This window comes from Hippocampus comes, unplaced genomic scaffold, assembly GCF_001891065.2.
Source record: "Hippocampus comes isolate QL1 unplaced genomic scaffold, H_comes_QL1_v1.1 scaffold151, whole genome shotgun sequence".
Taxonomy (NCBI): domain Eukaryota; kingdom Metazoa; phylum Chordata; class Actinopteri; order Syngnathiformes; family Syngnathidae; genus Hippocampus; species Hippocampus comes.
In genome coordinates, this window is record NW_017805591.1 from 276651 (window position 1) to 299409 (window position 22759).

The 22759-nt window shown below is 42.3% G+C and overlaps 2 protein-coding genes across 3 annotated transcripts in view; both read left to right on the forward strand.

Moving 5' to 3' along the window:
- LOC109521996 (fibrillin-2-like) overlaps nt 1-17063 on the forward strand; it is a 33036-nt gene extending 15973 nt beyond the window's left edge. Inside the window, exons 3-18 of the mRNA XM_019880150.1 lie at nt 1820-2017; nt 3124-3249; nt 6610-6735; nt 10712-10864; nt 11403-11678; nt 12450-12593; nt 12763-12882; nt 12958-13083; nt 13330-13452; nt 13585-13860; nt 13940-13993; nt 14082-14207; nt 14560-14685; nt 14853-14993; nt 16613-16738; nt 16906-17063. Of these exons, the coding sequence (XP_019735709.1) occupies nt 1820-2017; nt 3124-3249; nt 6610-6735; nt 10712-10864; nt 11403-11678; nt 12450-12593; nt 12763-12882; nt 12958-13083; nt 13330-13452; nt 13585-13860; nt 13940-13993; nt 14082-14207; nt 14560-14685; nt 14853-14993; nt 16613-16738; nt 16906-17063 (2399 nt within the window). The remainder of the gene's footprint in view (nt 1-1819; nt 2018-3123; nt 3250-6609; nt 6736-10711; nt 10865-11402; nt 11679-12449; nt 12594-12762; nt 12883-12957; nt 13084-13329; nt 13453-13584; nt 13861-13939; nt 13994-14081; nt 14208-14559; nt 14686-14852; nt 14994-16612; nt 16739-16905) is intronic.
- Nucleotides 16618-22759, forward strand: part of fbn2b (fibrillin 2b) — a 22083-nt gene continuing 15941 nt past the window's right edge. For both annotated transcript variants that reach the window (XM_019880159.1, XM_019880160.1), the window contains exons 1-13: nt 16618-16738; nt 16906-17025; nt 18910-19047; nt 19196-19246; nt 19329-19454; nt 19537-19761; nt 19920-20045; nt 20129-20257; nt 20372-20497; nt 21918-22043; nt 22120-22242; nt 22328-22453; nt 22570-22695. In XM_019880159.1, coding sequence (XP_019735718.1) covers nt 18915-19047; nt 19196-19246; nt 19329-19454; nt 19537-19761; nt 19920-20045; nt 20129-20257; nt 20372-20497; nt 21918-22043; nt 22120-22242; nt 22328-22453; nt 22570-22695 — 1417 coding nt within the window. In that variant the 5' untranslated portion in view covers nt 16618-16738; nt 16906-17025; nt 18910-18914. The remainder of the gene's footprint in view (nt 16739-16905; nt 17026-18909; nt 19048-19195; nt 19247-19328; nt 19455-19536; nt 19762-19919; nt 20046-20128; nt 20258-20371; nt 20498-21917; nt 22044-22119; nt 22243-22327; nt 22454-22569; nt 22696-22759) is intronic.

Here is a 22759-nt window from a genome sequence, read left to right on the forward strand (position 1 = left end):
TAGCGCAGAGCAACTTCCCGGAGTCTTCACGGAGACTTCAGGGTTGTCTACCGCTGACGAAGCTTCTGTGAGAGAAGCGAAACGTCCTTTTTTGGTTTTTTTTTTTTTTTTTGTGTTTTTTGTTTTTTACCCACAGGTACAGATGACGACTGACAGAACCCTTTCTACGCTAGAAGCAAGTTGAACAGGTTGCGCGCAACACATTGGTTGGTTTTGATGATTCCTCCGATTACAGCTTTTGTGTTGCATTCTCTCTCAAGGATACAAAGGCCTGAATGTTCGTCCGATCTACCGTCTTTCTTGTTTGGAGAGTGAACAAATTACTCGAGGATCCGATTTCTGTATACCGTGATGATTTTCAAACAAAACAAAAAAATGTGTTGTTCCACCTCTGAACACACCCTCTGTAACTTGAACGCGAATAAACACTTGCAAGCAACACGATTCAGGCTTTGACGGATGAAGAAGAGAAAAGCAAATGTTGAAAACAGGAAACAGATCGAAATATATTCGCACAGGCAATCAAATTAGTGTGTGTGTGTGTGTGTGTGTATGTGTTTACCAGGCCTGAGTCTACTGGGATAGACTTCAGCTTCTGCAGGACCTTGAACAGGATGAGCATTAAAGAACATTGATGAATAACAGTGAATCTTTTTTTTTTTTTTTTGGAATGAAATCCAACTAAAGCTTCATGATAACAGGCTCAGTGGAGTATAAAGATCTTGCAAAGATCAAATAGAAGCATATGGAGCGGGCAGGAATTCCCAAAGTGGACTAAGACAAGACAGGTGGATGAGAACTAGAACTTTACAGGAGTTTGTTCAATTTGACCTACTTTTCTCGGTTTGTTTTCTTTTCTATACAGTACGTCCTAAATATTCCTCACATATGCGATCAATTTTCATGTAGCACCAGGAGCTGCTAAGGACAATCAGTCTGTTGACTCCAAGAGGACGCCACACTGATTTATCTCTCCATCTCATTCTGTGGGTCACACCGGAGCAGACGGCTCTATTTCTCCCCATTTCACTTGCCAAACTGCCGACCGTGCAGTCTCACAGTGTCAATGTCGTCGTTTTTAAAATGTAGGTTGTGTTTTCTCTGGCCCTCCGGTTGCAATTTCTTCTTTGTGAGGGCTCCACGTGCTTGAATGGAAGAACATTTGTGTCGCTAAAGAATGGTTTGAGCATGAGGTCACTTTTTTCTTTACTTACATTATGTTATCTCCGCTGTGGATGACATCGTCTTCCCGTGGAACAGATATTCACATCTGACTGACATTTGTCGAATGGAGCGCGTGCGTCGCATTTGGCGTGTTGTCATGACTCAATTGAAAATGCATTGTCCCATTGTGGCATTCAAGTGAAGCGTGACTGATTGTCATGAGGACATGGCGACACGCTGCTGTTAGCTGTCTGTTGTGTCATATCGTTTCAAATAAATGCTACCATTGTTCACTTTCTGAAAAAGATGTTGATGCATCCATGCACGGCAGTGGTTAACCGGTGCCCAGCTACCAGGACCAGTATTGTTCTTGTTGAGCCTTGATGAAAGCTGCTACTTGTAAATACTTGTTTTTTTGTTGTTGGGTTCAATTCTTGGTCCAAAGCAATTTAAAACAATGAAAGTGAGGTTTAGTTTCAACTTCAATGAGTCATGCTGTGATGCGCCGCCAAATATCAATGACTCAAACTCAGTGTCTCCTAAAATAATCCTCTTCCGCAGAACCAGATGTGGTCAGCGGAGTGACTCAGAGTGTTATCATAATTCAATCAAATGTCAAGGATTAACCAATCGTTTCTGCTCCGTTCCACAACAGATTACAGGACCGGGCCGTGTTTCACGCAGGTGAACAACCAGTTGTGTCAGGGCCAGCTCAGTGGAATCGTGTGCACCAAGACGCTATGCTGCGCCACCATTGGCCGAGCGTGGGGACACCCCTGCGAGCAGTGCCCCGCTCAGCCGCACCCATGCAGACGCGGTTTCATCCCCAACATCCGCACCGGAGCTTGCCAAGGTCAGATGTTCCTCACCACCCCAAACATTAATCATTATGTGTCGTCACCTCCGCTGAACACCCGGCAACATCTCCAGGCCAATGTCAACAAGTCGGAGACCTGTTTACATGTACACAGGATGCTTATATCCTGAGAAAATGTATGTCGACATATGTTATTTATCAGTAGTGTCAGTATCGGCGTCACCGTTATTATAACTTAGCTTTCTTTCAACATTTACATTTCGACATTTACATTCAGACATTTTAGCCCGAAGGAGTCTAACTGTGATTTGTATGACTTCGGTTCAGTGTCATTTGACTGTAGAGGTTCTACTCTACTTAGGCTTAAGCTCGAAAACTCGTGATATGAAACGAATTAACCACAAAGACAAATAAAAAAAAAAATGCTTTCATCATAGGGGGATTAACGTTTTGGAAAAGCCCAGCCCACCCAGAGTTGTATGCACTGTAGGTTAAACAGATTCTTGTTTATTGCACCTTATACATATGCTGAAGTCACCAAATCACGCGAGAGCCTTGAGTGACATCTCGCTGGAACCACTACAAAGTGCACGTGACCATGAATCCAAATGCAAGAAGTGCACAGCAGACGGCATCCAGGGTGTTGTCGGCTACATACTGGCTGTGTCTGGCACAGAAGAGCAGACAGAGTTGTGTTCAAATGGAGCAGAGGTTGAATGCGTTGAGTAGACTGAAAAAAAGCCTCTTAAATAGTCTCTCCACTGCACGTGCTCGAGAGTCTTTGGATTCTGAAGAGCGTCAAGGGGGAAATAAATCCACTTTACGAAAATGTGTATGCACACTCATTTCCCAAAGAGCGCGCCTCCTGACATATCAGCAATACCGGGAAAAGTGACTCACTGTGAATTCTGGGAAAACTGTACATTTAATAAAAACGTTTCCTGTTCAAAAGAGCTCATCTGCTGGAAGTTATTCATTTTGGTAACACTTCAATTGTAAAATCTTTTAATAAACCACAACAATCTGACAAAATGGCCTCACGAAACGCTTTCTGGAAATGTGTTTGCCAGGCTGCATTACAGAGACTCAGCTTTGGAAGTTTTAGCCTCGTTTTGATTAGTTTCTGTCTCTTTTGTCGCTAGATGTGGATGAGTGTCAAGCTGTACCGGGTCTTTGCGCTGGAGGTAACTGCATCAACACTGTGGGATCTTATGAGTGCAAATGTCCCGCCGGACACCGTCAGAGTGAAAAGAGCCACAAATGCGAAGGTGAGTCAGAGGATCAAATTTTACAGTTGGGAGTGTTTTTTTTTTTACGGTACGTGATGCTAGAGGACCCTAAAAGCAGGCAGGCACAAGAAGCAGGGTGGACTAAACAAAACATATTAACACTTACAAAAACAAAATCAAAACCACAAACAAAGTCCTGGAAACCGAAGCAGCAAACAAACAAAAACTCTGTGACAGAAACCAAACAACATGACAGGAACACACAACGATGTGACCAAAACTGACAGAACCCAGGAAACTAAATACAAGCCAACTGACGAGACAACAAGGAACACCTGGACAAGACACAAAGGGTTGAGCAAGCTGATTGGTTGACACAAGGGACCCGGATGACCAGAACAGGTGGCTACAAAACCAAACGAGGAAGACAAAAGCACACGAGGAAACAAAACCACAACGTAATCCAAACAAACAGGATCATGAGAGTTTTCTAATATGTCTTTAGATAGCAAATTGGAAATGGTCCACTGGACTCATCAAAATATTAATGATAATATGAGAGCCCGCCTCCGGCCTCCCTGTGTGGAGTTTGCATGTTCTCCCCGTGCCCGGGTGGGTTTTCTCCGGGTACTCCAGTTTCCTCCCGTATTCCAAAAACATGCATGGCAGGATGAGTGAACACTCTAAATTGTGCGTAGATGCGAGTGTGAGCGCGGATGGTTGTTCGTCTCTGTGTGCCCTGCGATTGGCTGGCAACCGGTTCAGGGTGTGCCCCGCCTACTGCCCGAAGACATCTGGGATAGGCTCCAGCACCCGCCGCGACCCTAGCGAGGACAAAGCGGATCGGAAAATGGATGGGATGGACGGATAATATGAGAGAGTTTGTTTTTTTTTTGTTTTGTTTTTTTTATTAAAATGTACTCTAAAGAGTGGTTAGCACATACAGTTCACACCTCTGAGGTTGGCAGTTCGAATCCAAGCTCCAGCCTTCCTGTATGGAGTTGACGTATTTTCCTCATAGATAGAGAGATACATTAGATAGATAGATGTAAGGATCTTTATGGTCCGAGTCGAAACAATCACTATGGGTCCTTTCGGGTCAGGTCGCCATGTTTCTGCCTTTCTGCCTTCCTTAGCACAAGTTGAGGGCCCGACTGAGGTTTTGAGCCAATCTCGATAAAGTGCAGTTAAGATGTAAGATATGGGTGTCTGACTGTTTTTGGCACCTGGTTTTTATGGTCTGCTTTTACTTGAATTGAGTCTGCGCTTTACTGTTCTTTTTTTTTTTTTTTTTTTTAATCCGTCCTTCTATTTTCCCCTTCGTAAGTGCAGTCATTTGGCTGACTACCAGCTGTTGCTTTTGAACAAAGGAACACTTTGGACATGTTTAAGTTACACACTCCCATCACTCTCGGCTTCCTGGCTGCCTTCCTATTTGGATTAGATGAATCGATGCATAATGGCGAAATTTTACAAAGGTTTTCGATTACATACCTCATTCACATGCGCGCTGCACCTACAGGAAGATGGAGGTGGTCATCACTTTGTGGTTAATCGTTTCCACCCTTATACATTCTAAAATAATCCGGGTTTCTTTTTTTTTTTAATTTATGAGATCAGACCAGAGGTGGGAAAGGCAACCAAAACGTTTACTCAAGTAAGGGTACTATTACTTTAGAATGGAGATTAACTATAAATTATATATAGGTTTCAGCCATATTTCACATCAATGAGTCAATTTGAAAACTTTGCTTCTATGTGGGTTCGTGGAAAATACCTGAGTAAAAGTAGCATTTAGACTCAAAAGTAAATGTGACATTAAAACTACTCCGGCAAGGACATCCACCCCACTTGCTTTGTACACGCAGCCATGCGGGACCAGAAAAAAAAAGAAGCCTTATCTCAAATGTTCTCACAAATTTGGAAGCATCTAATTGTCCCAAACTTCTCAGTGTGACGAATGACGATTTTGGTTGAACCCAGGAGTCTGGTTCATGCCTCGGTGGCTTAATTAATTCAAAGGTTTGCCTCAGCACTTTTCTCCATGTAGCATGGCTTACAGGAAATAGTGAAAACACATACAGACGTAAGTCATATGAACCACACGGCCATGCAAGCTGTAATTATACCCCACAGCGGTGCAGTAATTGCACAGGCATATAAATAAGTGGCACACATCACAACAATCTGATACAGCATCAAATTTCAGTTTGGGTTTCCCCGCATGAAGCAACAAGAACTCTTCAAGCCAGGCCCTGAGTGAATAATAGTCATTTAATATGGTGTCATAAAGCATACCGAACATAGGTGGGCCCCCTCAGCACTGGTGCTTTGGTACTCTCGGAGGTCATTGCCATTTCATTTGGGGTTTATGGAGTTCTTCTCTCTTATATGGAACGTTAATTGAATTAGCGGCTGTATATTGGAAGAGCCTTGTGTTTGCAGCTCTAATCCCATTTGAAGAATAACAACATAATTGCTTGCATGACATCATGCACCGATTGTGGACTTGAATAAGAGAGTGATTATTTGGTTGTGCTTAACAATATTTTATTATGTGGAAATGTGGTGTGGAATGAGTAGGTTTGTCCCCATCCATCCCTTTGGTCTCATGACATTATTTCTTTCACACACACACAGACACACAAAGAAAGAAATTCCACAACCAACAAGAGTCCAGTTGCCAAGATTTAACCATTGTGGATTTGCATGACTGAGAATCCATCCATTTTCTACCGCTTATCCGGGGTCAGGTTGCGGGGGCAACGGCTTCAACAGGGAAGCCGAGACTTCCCTCTCCCCAGCCGCTTTTTCCAGCTCTTCCGGGGGATCCCAAGGTGTTCCCAGGCCAGCTGGGAGACATAGCCTCTCCAGCGTGTCCTGGGTCCTCCCCGGGGCCTCCTGCCGGTGGGACATCCCCGGAACACCTCACCAGGGAGGCGTCCAGGAGGCATCCTAATCAGATGCCCGAGCCACCTCGTCTGGTGCCTCTCGATGTGGAGGAGAAGCGGCTCAACTCTGAGCCCCTCCGGGATGCCCGAGCTTCTCACCTTATGTCGAAGGGAGAGCCCAGACACCCTGCGGAGAAAACTCATTTTTGGCTTTTGGCTCAGCACCTTCTTCACCACGACAGAGCGATACAAAGTCCGCATCACAGCAGACGCTGCACCGATCCGCCTGTCGAGCTCTCGCTCCCTCCTGCCCTCACTCTTGAACAAGACCCCAAAATAATTAAACTCCTCCACTTGGGGCAAGATTTCCCTCCGACCCGGAGAACTTACACACATATAAAGAAAAAAAAGACAGCACACTGGTATTTTTAAATTTCAGTTGGAACAGTAAGTTAAAGTTGCTACTATGCAATTATGCTACTGGGCTAATGATCCAAATGTGTTCCAGATGTTGACGAGTGCAGCACCCTACCCGGCGTGTGCGATGGCGGCGAGTGCACCAACACGGCCGGGAGTTACGTATGCACCTGCCCGCGAGGTTACATCTCCAGCACAGATGGCTCAAGATGCGTGGGTGAGTGTCACCGAATGTCCGCACAACATTCCGACGCTCTTCCCGTTCGTTCGGCCATGACGTGAGTCAGACCGGCCTGCAAACAAACACACTTTTGTGTACTCTATTGCCTTCCGCAGCATTAATTTGGTGAGACACAGATACACAGCATACCTCAATGACGCGCCCCATGAAACATTACCAGGTGTTAATGTAGTCTTCAAGTCAATCACAGCAAACAAACCAGGTGTTCGCTTGGAACATTACGTTCAGGCTGGAAAAAGCATCATGTGTCTTATGTAATGCGAAACCTGTTCACCATTAACTAAAACATTTTCTCGTGTTTGTTTGTTTTTGAATTAAGAGCAGCCTTTTGCGGGGTTTTTTTTTTTGGTCGATTTTGAACTTGCCATTACATCAACAGAGCTCACGATGGGCACAATTTAAGCACAGCACTGCGTGCTTCAGTTTCCACGCGATATGTTACTAAATTTTCTTAATAACATGTTCTTTTGATAAAAAAAAAACACATTGTCAATGCATGAGCTTGATGTCATGTGGTCTTCTCCAAACAATCAGATTTATGCCATTTTAAGCGAAAACATGTCGGAGAGGGATGGGAATCAAAAACACTTTGGAATAACACTCATTTTGACTGGAACCAGAGACGTATGAATATGAATGATAAACATTGGCCCGATTATACATGTAAGAGTCTTTTTAAGAATGCTTTGGACAAGATGAAGTTAGACAGCTGCAGTCTTTTACTTCCATGCAGCATCACTCACTATAGTCGGACCGTATCTCTTGTCATCAGCCAGGCCTGAGGTCAACCCCCCCCCACCGGCCCCCTATGCGTTGTCATGCCCAAACAACAGCGAGCTTTCTCCACCTCAGTTCAACAGTCAAGTATTGAGTATTCCCGCTAATTGGGAGCGTCGGCCATGAAAAAAAAGCCACAGAGATGTCCGCTTGAGTTTGGTCACAAGGTGCCAATTGAGTCAGCCAACCTTGACTTGAACCTGCACTTTCTTAAGAAAAATGTGGATGAAAATAATTTAAAATGGCTCTTGAAGAGAGACTGTTTTTTTTTAAATGTCGTCCAGGGGAAAAGCATAATGGAAGTTTAGTCTCCATTTTATGTTCTATTTCTCCAAAACTGATGGCCAGGCATATGATTTGGTTACATTTTGTTTTCCATCTGTCCTCTGAGGTCCATCCTAACCTCGCTTCTTTGAAATGAGGCTTCGGCCCTCTGAAGGGAAATAAGAAAAAAAGACAGCAAAAACAAATTAAACGGGTGCCAGACACAACCCCCCCTGTTCATCCTTCCTCGGCCTTTGTCCCACTTTGAATCGGACCAGACAAGATGCGAAGGAGACAGATAAAGGAAACCAGACCCGCCAGCGTATCCGATTGATATCATCTTGGAATATTCCCTAGCCTGTAATCTCAGGTCCCACCTCCAAATTGGAATAAATTCAACGCATGCTTGAATGGAGAGAAACGTGGCCTGAACAATTCTGAGTTGCTACCCATTAGACTGAAACAAGACACTAAAACTCATTTTTGGGGAAGCGGGCAAAAAAATCACTGAACGTACTTCATATAATGCTGATTTGTTGCTTACGTGACCTTGTTAAAATAAATTTCCTGCAGAAACATTTTAGACCAGTTCCACAAGTGTCATTCTCAAAACAATCCTCATTCAAATGGAGCTGCAATCACGACCAAAAATGTCTCATTTGCATGAGAGCACAACACATCAACTAGAAATTTGAATTGGCTCTAAATCTATGGTACACTTGGTAGCCATCTTGAGCGACACAAACATAGCAGCCTCTGCCGTTCGTGAATTAATTTCAGTCTTTCGCATATGTGCATTTTCTTTTTTTTAAAAAAAGTTGTTTTTCAGAGTTGAGACATCAATAACATCATTTTTTTTTAAAACATAAACTTGGTGAAGCATCGTCAAAAATGTGTCCCTGTACAGTGGGAGCTAAAAATATATGAACCCTTTGGAATTTCTTACATGTCTGCATAAATTGATTATAAAATGTAGTCTGATCTTTATCTAAATCACACGAAAAAAAAACAAAAAACTATCTGCTTCAAAGAATGATCCATTTTCATATTTCACAGGGCAGGGAAGAAAAAGTAAGTGAACCCTTGGATTTAGTTAATAACTGGTTGCTCCTCCTTTGGCAGCAATAACCTCAACCAGCGTTTCCTGCAGATGCAGATCAGACGTGCACAAACATCAGGATGAATTTTGGACCATTCCTCTTCACAAAATTATTGCAGGATTCCTTGGATGTCTGGTGGAAATAGCTCTTTTGGGCTCATGCCTGTTTATATTTAATCCAGATTAGTGATGGCGGTCCATGGGAAAATTATGCTTCAATGGACAAACGTCGGCTAGCAAAAGGCATTATAGGGATTTTGGTCATGTAGAGTCTACTTTGTAGATTGCTTCTTCTGCTAGGAAGTAAAAAAAAAAAATCATTTCATCAATTAGAGTTTGGTCCAGTGTGAAATGGGTAGCAGTGGTGGCGCTACAACAGAAGCAATATACATGAATAGTAAAAAAAAAAAAAAAAAAAAAAAAATCACATGGTAAAATAATTCTTTATTTTTCCTGGCATGTATGCCATTTTTTTCCCTCAAATGAGAAGGCCAATTTAACAATTGATGGCTGCGGTGAGGCGGCAAGGTGACTCGGTCCACGCTGCATGTTTCGCATGGATGCCGTGATAGAAGAGGCTAGTCGGGGCTGGTGGGAGGGCGTGACAGTAATCAGAGCCTAATGCCCTGTCACATGGTGGAAGCCGGGGGAAAAAGATCCGTCCAGTCGGTTAGGCTTTATAAACACCTCTCTTCAAATGAAAGCACATGCTGGCGTCGTGGCGCAACGTAAACCTCCGTCTGGTTCCAATTAAAAGTCTTCGTCATCCTCATCAACAAATCCCATCGAAGTCCTCCAGCTCGCGCGGTCCTGTGAGATGTTAACAGGTTTTAACTCACATGTCGACTTTGTACACATCGTGAAAGCAAATGGGAATGCATATCTGTATCAGATGCTCGTGAGCGTGTGTGGAATTCAAACATTCCCACACACTGCTGAGCCCCACTAATGTTCTGATCTAATTGGCAAGAATTGCTCCACATGGAACTGATTAATTCCAGACTGCTGGCTCATTAGTGAGATAATCGACATGTGGGCCCGCGAACATGCCCCCCCCGCCTCCCCCTCTTTCAATAATGCTTAACTTTTTCTTCTTCCCCTTTTATAGAGAAATTTCCAAGAGATACTGACAATGCCCTTCCCCACTCGCTTTCTTCATTTACACATGCTCGTTGAACTCTTAGCCCACTGACCTCAACCTGTCCAATTGTTACAAATAAGAGCCCATCTCCTTTTTTTTCCCCGAGGCCCCTTAGAGGCTGGCAGTTAGTCGAGACCCCAGGCAACCTTTCCCTACTGCCGACTCATAAAAGAACTTCCTTCCCACCCACCGTGGAGGGCGCAGGGCATCCGTCTGCCTTGGTGCTTCTGTTTTCAGAGCAGCTATTACCAGGAAACTTTGCAATGTGTCATACAGTGGCATGGCTGGAAAAATACTCGCGTTATTAGCTGAGGTTTAACACAGTGCCCTTTTGTAATTGAAGTGTGCAATCTGTTGAATCTCTGACCACACCCGCTGTCACTGTTGTTTTTTTTTTTTTGTTTTTTTCACTCCAGACATCTTGGACACCAGTCTTTCTGATAAACACACCTGTTTGAAAGTACAAGCTGTGTCTAAAATTTAATGGTACAAAACTCAAAAGAAATGATGGATAACTTCTTTTAAAATTTAAAAGAAGTTATCCATCATTTCTTCCACACACACACACACACACACACACACACACACACACACACACACACACTCAAACAGCGTGCGTGTGTGATGATACAGCAGGTCTCTAATTGTCTATATGTCCAATCTTATCACAGACCAGCGTGCGGGCACGTGTTTCTCTGCACTGGCTAACGGTAGATGTGCTGCTGAGCTGACTGGCCAGTACACCAAAATGCAATGTTGCTGCGACACTGGCCGCTGTTGGGCTTTGGGACAGATTCCGGAGATGTGCCCTGTGAGGGGGTCTGGTGAGTGTAAACACACATAAGTACTCATGTTTACATCCTTTACATTCCACCAAAAATGGAAAGTTTACACAACTGATTGAAATGGTTTAGAAACCAAAACTAAAATGACACTCACTAGAGTGCAGACCTCCACTAAGATCGCCAACACTGGTGGGGTTTTCACAATGATAAATGATGCGTGAAACAGTTCTCCAAGAAAACAAAGTTGTGCTTGTTTGTTCTTCGAACAACCCCTGTGCATCGTGGAAATTGTAGTTCTTGATACAGGAAAGAAATGCAAAGGGAAAACATCCCCCTCTTGCCTGCGGCTTTTTGCCTGGCGCAGGTAATAATCTAGCACAACAAACCCACACACATGAGGCAAAAAAAAGCATGTTCATGAATTCAGGCTGATGTCTCTCATCTCAAAATATCTTTGTGTGAGGGCTTCATCATTTTGTGTATTACTGTGTATGTGAGAGCTGAGACTATTAAAAAAAAAAATTATGAACCACTTGTGAGCTTCCAGTATTTACCTTCTCCCTCCTTTATTTCATAGACGAGTTCCGTCGTTTATGTATCGTGGGCGTTCCTCAGGGACATGGCCTCCCTAACGGGTACCCCAACGGATACTTCCCTAGCAACAATGGCTACGGACCCAAGTTTCCCAGTATTCCCAATGGGAGCGGCGGCAATGGCGGAGGCACTTTCGGAGGCAACGGCGGAAGCTTCGGGGGAAATGGTGGGAGTTTCGGAGGGAACGGAGGCAGCTTTGGCGGCAATGGGGGAAGCTTTGGAGGGAACGGAGGGGGACTGATGACCCATCACCAAATAGGTGAGTTAGACTCGTCACTAGTCAATCGCAAGTTGAATTTGAATGGGACACTATTAAGGACTTGATCCGATTCCAGAATTGGAGGAGAATTTAGGCACGGACATTTCTGAAAAATGGACCATATATTATTTATGTTGTCGAGAAAAACAGGTTTTAAGCTACCATATAATTTAATTCATCCAACTGAACTTGCTGTTTTTGGCGCAACCTGGTTATAGATACTCAGGCACTTTAATTAAAAACCAAAATTGGAAAATATGGCTAGATTTTTTTTTTTTAACAATTAAGTAAAGACATTGATATTTTTATTTCATTTGTTTGCTAATTACCTCGATTACAATCACAAAGTTGAAAGTTATCGGTTCGCAATGCTAGCTATGTTAGCTACGAAACTAACTGGTCAAGAACTCATGTCGAGAGCAATTTTGATACATGTATTAATGTCTCTTTGTGATATATGAGTAACATTGAGTGGCGAGACACTCCAATACAGCCAAAACATTGGCAAAATATAAACATGATGAAATATGAAATTCCCGTAGATCTTATATGGTCACAGCAAATATCATGATGAAAACATTTCTGATGAGTCATGTCGCTCACTTTTTTTGCCCTCTTACTCTAAAAAACGTTTGTAACGGGGTGTTATGTATGTTGGGGCAACTTAAGAGCACATTTACTACGACTTACGTCTGACCCATGTACTTCTCAGCTCTTAATGAAATGTTTTGGTTGGGTTTCTTTTCCTTATTCTGTTTTGTTTCTGGTCAGGCACCGTCACTGTGAATGACACTATTGACATCTGCAAGCACTTCACCAATTTGTGTCTGAATGGACGCTGTATTCCCACACCCACAAGCTATCGCTGTGAGTGCAACATGGGCTACAAGCAGGATGTACGTGGGGAATGCATTGGTAAGTGATATGCCCACACCGCATCATTTATCCCCCCTTTGCCCCCTCCCTTGCATAGTACCACGGCAATGTACTGCCACCTTCTGTCAGTTACTGTAACTTAACTAACATGAATTCCGTGACACCTGCAGCAATCAGTTATTTAGTTTGCTTTATCTTTTCATTGTAGATGTTGATGAATGTGTGAGTAATCCATGCATCAATGGCGACTGCGTCAACACGCCGGGGTCATATCACTGCAAGTGTCATGATGGATACCAGGGAACACCCACCAAGCAAGCTTGTATTGGTATGTCAGGTGGAAAAAAAATACATCTGAATTAAACTTTAAATACGTGTTAATATTATTATTTCTTCGGTGTAGATATTGACGAGTGCATTGTCAATGGGGTGATGTGTCGCAATGGACGCTGTGTCAACACCGAGGGAAGCTTCCAGTGTATCTGCAATGCTGGCTTTGAACTCACACCTGATGGCAAGAACTGCATTGGTAAGGAGATCGACTGCTTATATGAAATTAGTTTGTGACATATCAGGTTGGAGAGCAGGAAGGTCAGAATGGATACAGTCTGCATGTGGATATTTCAAGCCTATTAACAATGTCGTATGTTTATGCGACATGTCCAAATTTAATGTCCCCTTAATTAAATTATTATTACTATTATTACCAATATTGTTATTATTATTATTATGATTTGTCTTTTTAACTTGCTTTGTGGTCTCCTCCCCTCTCCAGATCACGACGAATGCGCCACCACCAACATGTGTCTGAATGGCATGTGCATCAATGAGGACGGCAGCTTCAAGTGCATCTGCAAGCCCGGCTTTGCCCTAGCACCAAATGGACGCTACTGCACCGGTATGTTGATGTATTTTGAGATCAGAACAAGTTGAGTCTTGAAATAGATGATGAGACTCAGATTGATACATTCCACTCCAATTAGAGACATAAACCATGAAAATTGTGATTGACGTTCCCTCTCTCCAATAGACATCGATGAGTGTCTGACGCCTGGAATTTGCATGAATGGCCGCTGCATCAACTCGGAGGGCTCCTTCCGCTGTGAGTGCCCACCAGGCCTGGCTATCGATGTAGATGGGAGAGTGTGCGTGGACACGCACATGAGGACCACCTGTTACGGAGCCATAAAGATGGGCACGTGCTCACGGCCCTTCCCAGGAGCGGTGACTAAATCCGAGTGCTGTTGTGCCAATCCCGAACATGGATTTGGAGAACCTTGCCACCCATGTCCCTCTCGAAACTCAGGTAGAAATCTAAATGGGATTCCGCGTTTCTGGAATGGCGAAACACGGTGTCAATTTCAACTCTATATGTGATCTTTCAGCTGAGTTTCAGGCTGTGTGCAGCAGTGGTATCGGCATCACGGCTGATGGTCGAGGTCAGTATGACGGTCGTCAGTTTTGCGAAAAAAAAACCCACTTCCCGCTTCAGTCACCGTAAAACTATTTTTATCAACTTGTTCCCAGACATCAATGAGTGCGCCCTGGACCCGGATATTTGTCAGAACGGCATTTGTGAGAATCTGAGAGGAAGCTACCGCTGCATCTGTAACATCGGCTATGAGTCAGACACCAGCGGCAAAAATTGCGTTGGTGAGGTTTTTTTGTTTGTTTTTTTAAATACTGCTTATCATTACGTGTCAAAGTGATACGTTAGACCACCAACTGTGCTGGGGTGTGTGCATTTTCAAATGAGATATAAATCTTAGTTTTGCTCAAATGTTTCATACATTTGCAATGTTCCATACATAGATTTGTAGCGTAGTAGTATATCAAATCAAGCTTTTTTACAGGGGTGTCAGTAGAAATATTTAGATACACCGACTGGATGCTTCATTAGGTACACTGGAACTGTGTGTGTGTGTGTGTGTGTGTGTGTGTGCGTGTGTGCGTGCGTGCTTGTGTGTGTGTATTTTCTTTTAATTACTCTTACTCTCTTTTTCAGACATCAATGAGTGTCTGGTCAACCGCCAGCTTTGTGACAATGGCCTGTGCAGAAACACTCCTGGCTCGTATACATGTTCCTGCCCAAAAGGTTTTGTCTTCAAGCCAGACTCAGAGACATGTGAAGGTGAACACACGCACACACACCAACATGCGCGCACGCCAACAAACACATGCATCCTAGAGTCCATCTGTTTTTGATTGAGGTCATAACAATGTGACCTAGTTTCCACTATAAATATGTCGATCTACATCGCTGACCTCAGGTGTGCGTCATTGTGTTATGTGTTCCAGATATCAACGAATGCGAGTCCAGTCCATGCATCAATGGGGTCTGTCGCAACGTGATCGGGTCCTTCAACTGTGAGTGCACCCATGGGAGCAAGCTGGACTCTACAAACACCATCTGTGTGGGTAAGGCATCCTTACCGCCAAGTGGTTCTACACGTTAACTACGGGTTGGCAAATTTTTGTGCCCTAGGGATGTATTTTATTTTCAAAATGGACTGATGGACAAACAAAGTTAAAATGTTTATGGAAAAAAAAAAGATAGCTTCAATACGTTTATATCAAGTTATAATTGTACTATTTAAAAGTATTATTTAGAATTAATTACTTGCTGATATAAATGAATAAAACAATTGTGAATACATTACAAAGACATTTTAAAGAAAAAAAACTTGATAATGTGAATGCTTGGTCAGGGATTAAAGAACATAGCTGGCAGTATGTGTTCTGTAGGTCATACTTTGCCCACCCCTTCTCTCAACACTTAACTCTCATGGCTTTTCAACCATGTACAATGAAATATTTCAAGTTCTACCCATGTGAGGCTCGCCTTTTATTTGAAAAATGACATTATATTTTAAAGGCGTACATCAAAAAAGTAATGGTACATACTGTATATTCATACGTTATAACATATTAGGTAAGGGAATTTCCTACAAAGAAGACATCAGTGTCAAAACACAACTAGAATTTTGGGGCTGTATTTTGTGCAAATGTAATATTTAATTTGACTGTAAACATTTAGTTTATATGCAGGTATCATATTGAATTCAGTTTCTGAATAAAGTGCTCTGAAAGGCACTTTGAACAGGTACCGGTCATCTGAAAACAGTTGGGTTCAAACAAAAAATATTTTTTAATAACAATAAACTTCCTTTAATGTTGTTAAAATGAATAAAAGCAGGTCTTGAGTTTGCGACAATGGGAAAACGGGTCCCAGGGTTGACAGCAGTTGAGAACCACTGCTCTTAAGCATACCGTCCTCCTATTTTATCCTTGACTATGACTGCTGAGAAACATACTATAGCCATACATTACTGTATTGGCCCTGGAAAAATATTTAACTGACAATCTAATAATTAGTCTGTATATTAGTGTACCGTAATTTTTAAAAAATCCCCGTCTCCAACTAAACACCCTAGAATCTGTAAGGTGATTTATTGGAGATGTATTTTCACGCTTGACCTTGGTTGCACACTGTGTTATACGATACACTGAGACAAAGCTACAAGTTGGCATGTACTATATTTTGTCTGCTATTGATAGTTTTTGCTTGTTTGGAGCTTTGTTACTTTTGGAAGGTTCCTTGCTGCTGCTGGAAATGGAAGGTATAATTAGTCCCAGAATACAGTAAATACTCAAATTTACATGAGCCGCCACTGTCAGAGAACTATCAATGCTGCTGTCTTTGGTTCATACTCTATCTGCTTTTAATTTGAGGGATCATCACTCACCCGTAAAGATGAAGTGGAAAGTGGTTTGCTGTTTGTGTGGTCTTGTGAGAAAAGAGTCACTGCAGTCTCTTCAATAGTATCTATCTATCTATCTATCTATCTATCTATCTATCTATCTATCTATCTATCTATCTATCTATCTATCTATCTATGTATCTATCTATCTATCTATCTATCTATCTATCTATCTATCTATCTATCTATCTATCTATCTATCTATCTATCTATCTATCTATCTATCTATCTATCTATCTGTGCGTGCGTGCTTGTGTGTGTGTATTTTCTTTTAATTACTCTTACTCTCTTTTTCAGACATCAATGAGTGTCTGGTCAACCGCCAGCTTTGTGACAATGGCCTGTGCAGAAACACTCCTGGCTCGTATACATGTTCCTGCCCAAAAGGTTTTGTCTTCAAGCCAGACTCAGAGACATGTGAAGGTGAACACACGCACACACACCAACATGCGCGCACGCCAACAAACACATGCATCCTAGAGTCCATCTGTTTTTGATTGAGGTCATAACAATGTGACCTAGTTTCCACTATAAATATGTCGATCTACATCGCTGACCTCAGGTGTGCGTCATTGTGTTATGTGTTCCAGATATCAACGAATGCGAGTCCAGTCCATGCATCAATGGGGTCTGTCGCAACGTGATCGGGTCCTTCAACTGTGAGTGCACCCATGGGAGCAAGCTGGACTCTACAAACACCATCTGTGTGGGTAAGGCATCCTTACCGCCAAGTGGTTCTACACGTTAACTACGGGTTGGCAAATTTTTGTGCCCTAGGGATGTATTTTATTTTCAAAATGGACTGATGGACAAACAAAGTTAAAATGTTTATGGAAAAAAAAAAGATAGCTTCAATACGTTTATATCAAGTTATAATTGTACTATTTAAAAGTATTATTTAGAATTAATTACTTGCTGATATAAATGAATAAAACAATTGTGAATACATTACAAAGACATTTTAAAGAAAAAAAACTTGATAATGTGAATGCTTGGTCAGGGATTAAAGAACATAGCTGGCAGTATGTGTTCTGTAGGTCATACTTTGCCCACCCCTTCTCTCAACACTTAACTCTCATGGCTTTTCAACCATGTACAATGAAATATTTCAAGTTCTACCCATGTGAGGCTCGCCTTTTATTTGAAAAATGACATTATATTTTAAAGGCGTACATCAAAAAAGTAATGGTACATACTGTATATTCATACGTTATAACATATTAGGTAAGGGAATTTCCTACAAAGAAGACATCAGTGTCAAAACACAACTAGAATTTTGGGGCTGTATTTTGTGCAAATGTAATATTTAATTTGACTGTAAACATTTAGTTTATATGCAGGTATCATATTGAATTCAGTTTCTGAATAAAGTGCTCTGAAAGGCACTTTGAACAGGTACCGGTCATCTGAAAACAGTTGGGTTCAAACAAAAAATATTTTTTAATAACAATAAACTTCCTTTAATGTTGTTAAAATGAATAAAAGCAGGTCTTGAGTTTGCGACAATGGGAAAACGGGTCCCAGGGTTGACAGCAGTTGAGAACCACTGCTCTTAAGCATACCGTCCTCCTATTTTATCCTTGACTATGACTGCTGAGAAACATACTATAGCCATACATTACTGTATTGGCCCTGGAAAAATATTTAACTGACAATCTAATAATTAGTCTGTATATTAGTGTACCGTAATTTTTAAAAAATCCCCGTCTCCAACTAAACACCCTAGAATCTGTAAGGTGATTTATTGGAGATGTATTTTCACGCTTGACCTTGGTTGCACACTGTGTTATACGATACACTGAGACAAAGCTACAAGTTGGCATGTACTATATTTTGTCTGCTATTGATAGTTTTTGCTTGTTTGGAGCTTTGTTACTTTTGGAAGGTTCCTTGCTGCTGCTGGAAATGGAAGGTATAATTAGTCCCAGAATACAGTAAATACTCAAATTTACATGAGCCGCCACTGTCAGAGAACTATCAATGCTGCTGTCTTTGGTTCATACTCTATCTGCTTTTAATTTGAGGGATCATCACTCACCCGTAAAGATGAAGTGGAAAGTGGTTTGCTGTTTGTGTGGTCTTGTGAGAAAAGAGTCACTGCAGTCTCTTCAATAGTATCTATCTATCTATCTATCTATCTATCTATCTATCTATCTATCTATCTATCTATCTATCTATCTATCTATCTATCTATCTATCTATCTATCTGTCTGGATTGCTTGCTAGCTAGCTAGCTAGTTTATTAACGACGGTATCTATCGGACTATGATATCTGTCTGTCTATCTGACTGTCTGTCTACTTCTAAAATCCACATTTGAAATGTAGTTTGTCCTTAGAAATGATGTATTTGCTGCTGAGAGATGCTGTCATAAAACCAAAATGCTAATCACACGAACAAACAAAAAAAGGAATGTATTCACAGATACCATGTGAATAAGCCCCCCAATGTCATGAACAGTATATGACAGGTATCGTGCCTTAAATATATGCTTAAGCATCAGAATTAAAGGATTTCAGACAGGTCCATCAAGTTTCATGGAAATTAGCGCGCATCCCGACTCGCATTTCATATGCTCTGCTTTGCCCCCCGCAGATAGCATGAAGAGTACTTGTTGGCTGACAATACAGGACAACCGCTGTGAGGTGAACATCAACGGGGCCACGCTCAAGTCTGAGTGCTGTTCTACATTGGGAGCAGCCTGGGGAAGCCCTTGTGAACGCTGCACGATTGGTCAGTGAATACCTTCATAGTGCAGACATTCTAAAGATTCAGATTGTGTAGAGCAGTAGAAACTCTAAATTATACTCAGAAGACAAAAGCTGTATGATGATAATGAGGTATCAATATCAAATTTGTGACGGATCATTTCTGTGAGTAGACACGGCCTGTTCACGAGGATTCGCTCGCATGAAGGGCCTTGTCTGTGAAGGTAAAAACGACAAACCACCCAATTAATAGATAATCAGTTGAACCCTGTGACCTAAAATTGACCTTTTTGTTGTTCCCTCCAGATATTAACGAGTGTGAGGTGTTCCCTGGAGTGTGTACAAACGGCCGCTGTGTGAACACACAAGGCTCCTTCCGCTGCGAGTGTGCCGAGGGCCTCACTTTGGACAGTACTGGACGCACGTGCGTGGGTAAGAGGATAACACATTGGATAAGAGCCAAAGCCCTAAAACAAAAATCCTAACGTCATGACCGCATTTTTTATTTTGCAAGATATGCGCAGTGAGCAGTGCTACATGAAGTGGCACGAGGACGAGTGTGGCGAGCCTCTGCCCGGGCGGTACCGAGTGGACATGTGTTGTTGCTCTGTGGGCGCCGCCTGGGGTGTGGACTGTGAAGAGTGTCCCAAAGCCAGCTCGCCTGAGTATAGAGCCATCTGTCCAAGAGGCCCTGGTTTTGCTAACAGGGACATCCTAACTGGCAGGCCTTTCTACAAAGGTAACTTTATAACCACTGTCAGCCATAGTCACAAAAGATGTTTAAAAACATTTCAGGTGCAAGTATGTAGTATCCTCATTTATGTCATTACAGCTATGCATGTTTCCTGTTTTATCATAAACTAAAATGCTGGATCTGTGTCTGCATGTTTTCCACAGATGTTAATGAGTGCAAAGTCTTCAACGGTTTGTGTACTCATGGAACTTGCCGGAACACCATCGGAAGCTTCAAGTGTCGCTGCAACAGCGGCTTTGCTCTGACGGCCGAGGAGAGAAACTGTACAGGTACATGAAGATGAAAAAAATAAAGCTATTATCAGAAGGATACAAGTTGTTCAGCTCCGTTTAATGCCATGTTTGCCTATTAGACATCGACGAGTGTCGCATCTCCCCGGACTTGTGTGGTCACGGTACATGTGTCAATACTCCTGGCAGCTTTGAGTGTGAATGCTTTGATGGCTACGAGAGCGGCTTCATGATGATGAAGAATTGCATGGGTAAGTCACACACATTAGCAATACAGTCTCTGGCCTCCTTTCAATGAAGAAAGTGTTGTCTACATTTTAATTGATCTTGTCCTCCTTCCCTCTTGTCTTCTTGACGGCTGGCAGACATCGACGAGTGCGAGCGCAACCCCCTGTTGTGTCAAGGCGGGACCTGTCTCAACACTGAAGGCAGTTATGAGTGTGAATGCCCCCCAGGACACACGCTCAGCCCCGATGGATCGGCTTGTGAAGGTATGACACACATCATGCAAACTTGGGCAGGAGGCCGGCCACGGATTTGCTGCTTTATGAAAAAAAAAAAAAAAAAAAAAGACCACGTCGGGCACCTTCATGTCAATTCTGCAAATAGAGTTTAATATTGCATATGGTCTCTGTTGACCATGGACCATTAGCTTGGCATCACTTTTCCCCACTTACAGGGTTGTCCTTACACAATAGTTACACCAACCCAATTCGATAAAATCCAATACAAAAGCAAAGACAACATTTAATTTACGACATTGTTATTCAGTGGAGGCTAGACGCTGTCCTGGAGGACTTAAAGGACGATGTCACAAAAGATCCTAAATTTACACTAACTTTTTGCAATGTTCTTTCTTGGCCTCATTGTGAAAATTAGTTGGGAAGTTTTTGCGGTAAGCATATGAAAAAAAAAAGCCAATGAAAACATTGCTGACCTTGACTGAGGTAATAAAGCTCAATTTTGATTCATGCTGTTTGTATTTTCAGTTGTAGATTTCACTGCGGTAATAACGAGACAAAATAAAAAATGTTTTCACCAATTGCATTTTGTTTGGCTCACAACATGCCATTGTGTTGAACTCGTGAACATAAAAATATAATAATGTCATAGTTTGTTTCCAAGTAGCTTTCTAATATTACAGTTATCAGTTCCTAACTTGGCTCCGCCAGAGGGACAAATTATTAGACACACCCATTGGTGCAAATTGCAACCACACGACTGTTAATATGTGTTAAACAATTTGAGCATTATTAATATTCAGTCTACTAGATTAAGAATGTGCATCTTTCAGTTGTTGCTTCTGTATTGGATCTTATTAGATTACCGGTATGTAGTATAAACGGTCCAAAATGTTCGTTGGCAGTCGGCACCGGGACATTCAACAGGGCGTTACCCAATTTATTCCACTTAATACCACCTCAACCACAACACAATTACAGAAACACAAACATAACATGCAACTTTGCCACAGTCATCATCTGTATCAGTTCAGAATCAATATTTATGTAGTAACATGATAAAGATTATCACTGGAAATGCTGACAATTGTAGTAATGTATGCACATCACGACAGATGTTTATTGCTAGTTGAAGTTGGCCTGTAACATTCTCCAGGAAAGCAAACAGAGCACGGAAAAATGCTGACGTCCTTGATGGCCAGCTTGGTAAACTTGTGAGGACATATGTAATATCTAAATGATTTAATAAACAGTTCCTTTGCTAATATAGTGTCAATTACACTGGCCAGCAGTATGGATTCTGAAGACCCTGGGCAGATTAGATTAACGTGGCAGCACATAGAGGCTGAACTCCAATTGGAGCCCAAATCATATAACATCCACTTACAATGGAATGGAAGCAACGATTTCTATTTATTTTCATTTTTTTCCAATTTTTTTTTCTTAACAGATGTGAATGAGTGTCAGCTTAGTGACAACTTGTGTAAGAACGGCCAGTGCGTCAACATGCCGGGAACCTACCAGTGTTCATGTGACACCGGCTACCAGGCCACACCGGACAGACAGGGCTGCGTTGGTGAGTGCATACTAGTCCACAATTTAGGTATCGTTACCTGAGGATGGTATCATCCTATATTCAATCTATTATTTAGATATTGATGAGTGCACCATCATGAATGGAGGCTGTGAGACCCACTGCACCAACTCAGAGGGCAGCTATGAGTGCAGCTGCAGCGAAGGCTACGCTCTCATGCCAGACCTCAGGACATGTTCGGGTAAACAAACGCAACCCCGTCACGCTATTGCCTACCGCTTTTAGCCAGTGAGTGTCGATTTTAAACTGTCTTCCGTTGTGATTAGACATTGATGAGTGTGAGGAGACGCCAGACATCTGCGACGGAGGCCAGTGTACAAACATTCCAGGGGAATACCGCTGCCTGTGCTATGACGGTTTTATGGCTTCCATGGACATGAGGACCTGCATTGGTGAGAAGAAAAAAAACAAACATTTCAAATCTTTCTCAGGCTGAGATTATATTTTAGCCATAATTTTGGAGACAAAATCACACATGTTTTCCTTGTGTCCATTTATACACGCACAGATGTGAACGAGTGTGATTTGAACCCAAACATTTGTCTCCACGGCGAATGTGAGAACACCAAAGGCTCCTTCATCTGTCACTGTCAGCTTGGATACTTTGTCAAGAAGGGATCCACTGGATGCACAGGTGCGCACGCAAAGACACACACACACACACACACACACACACACACACACACACACACACACAC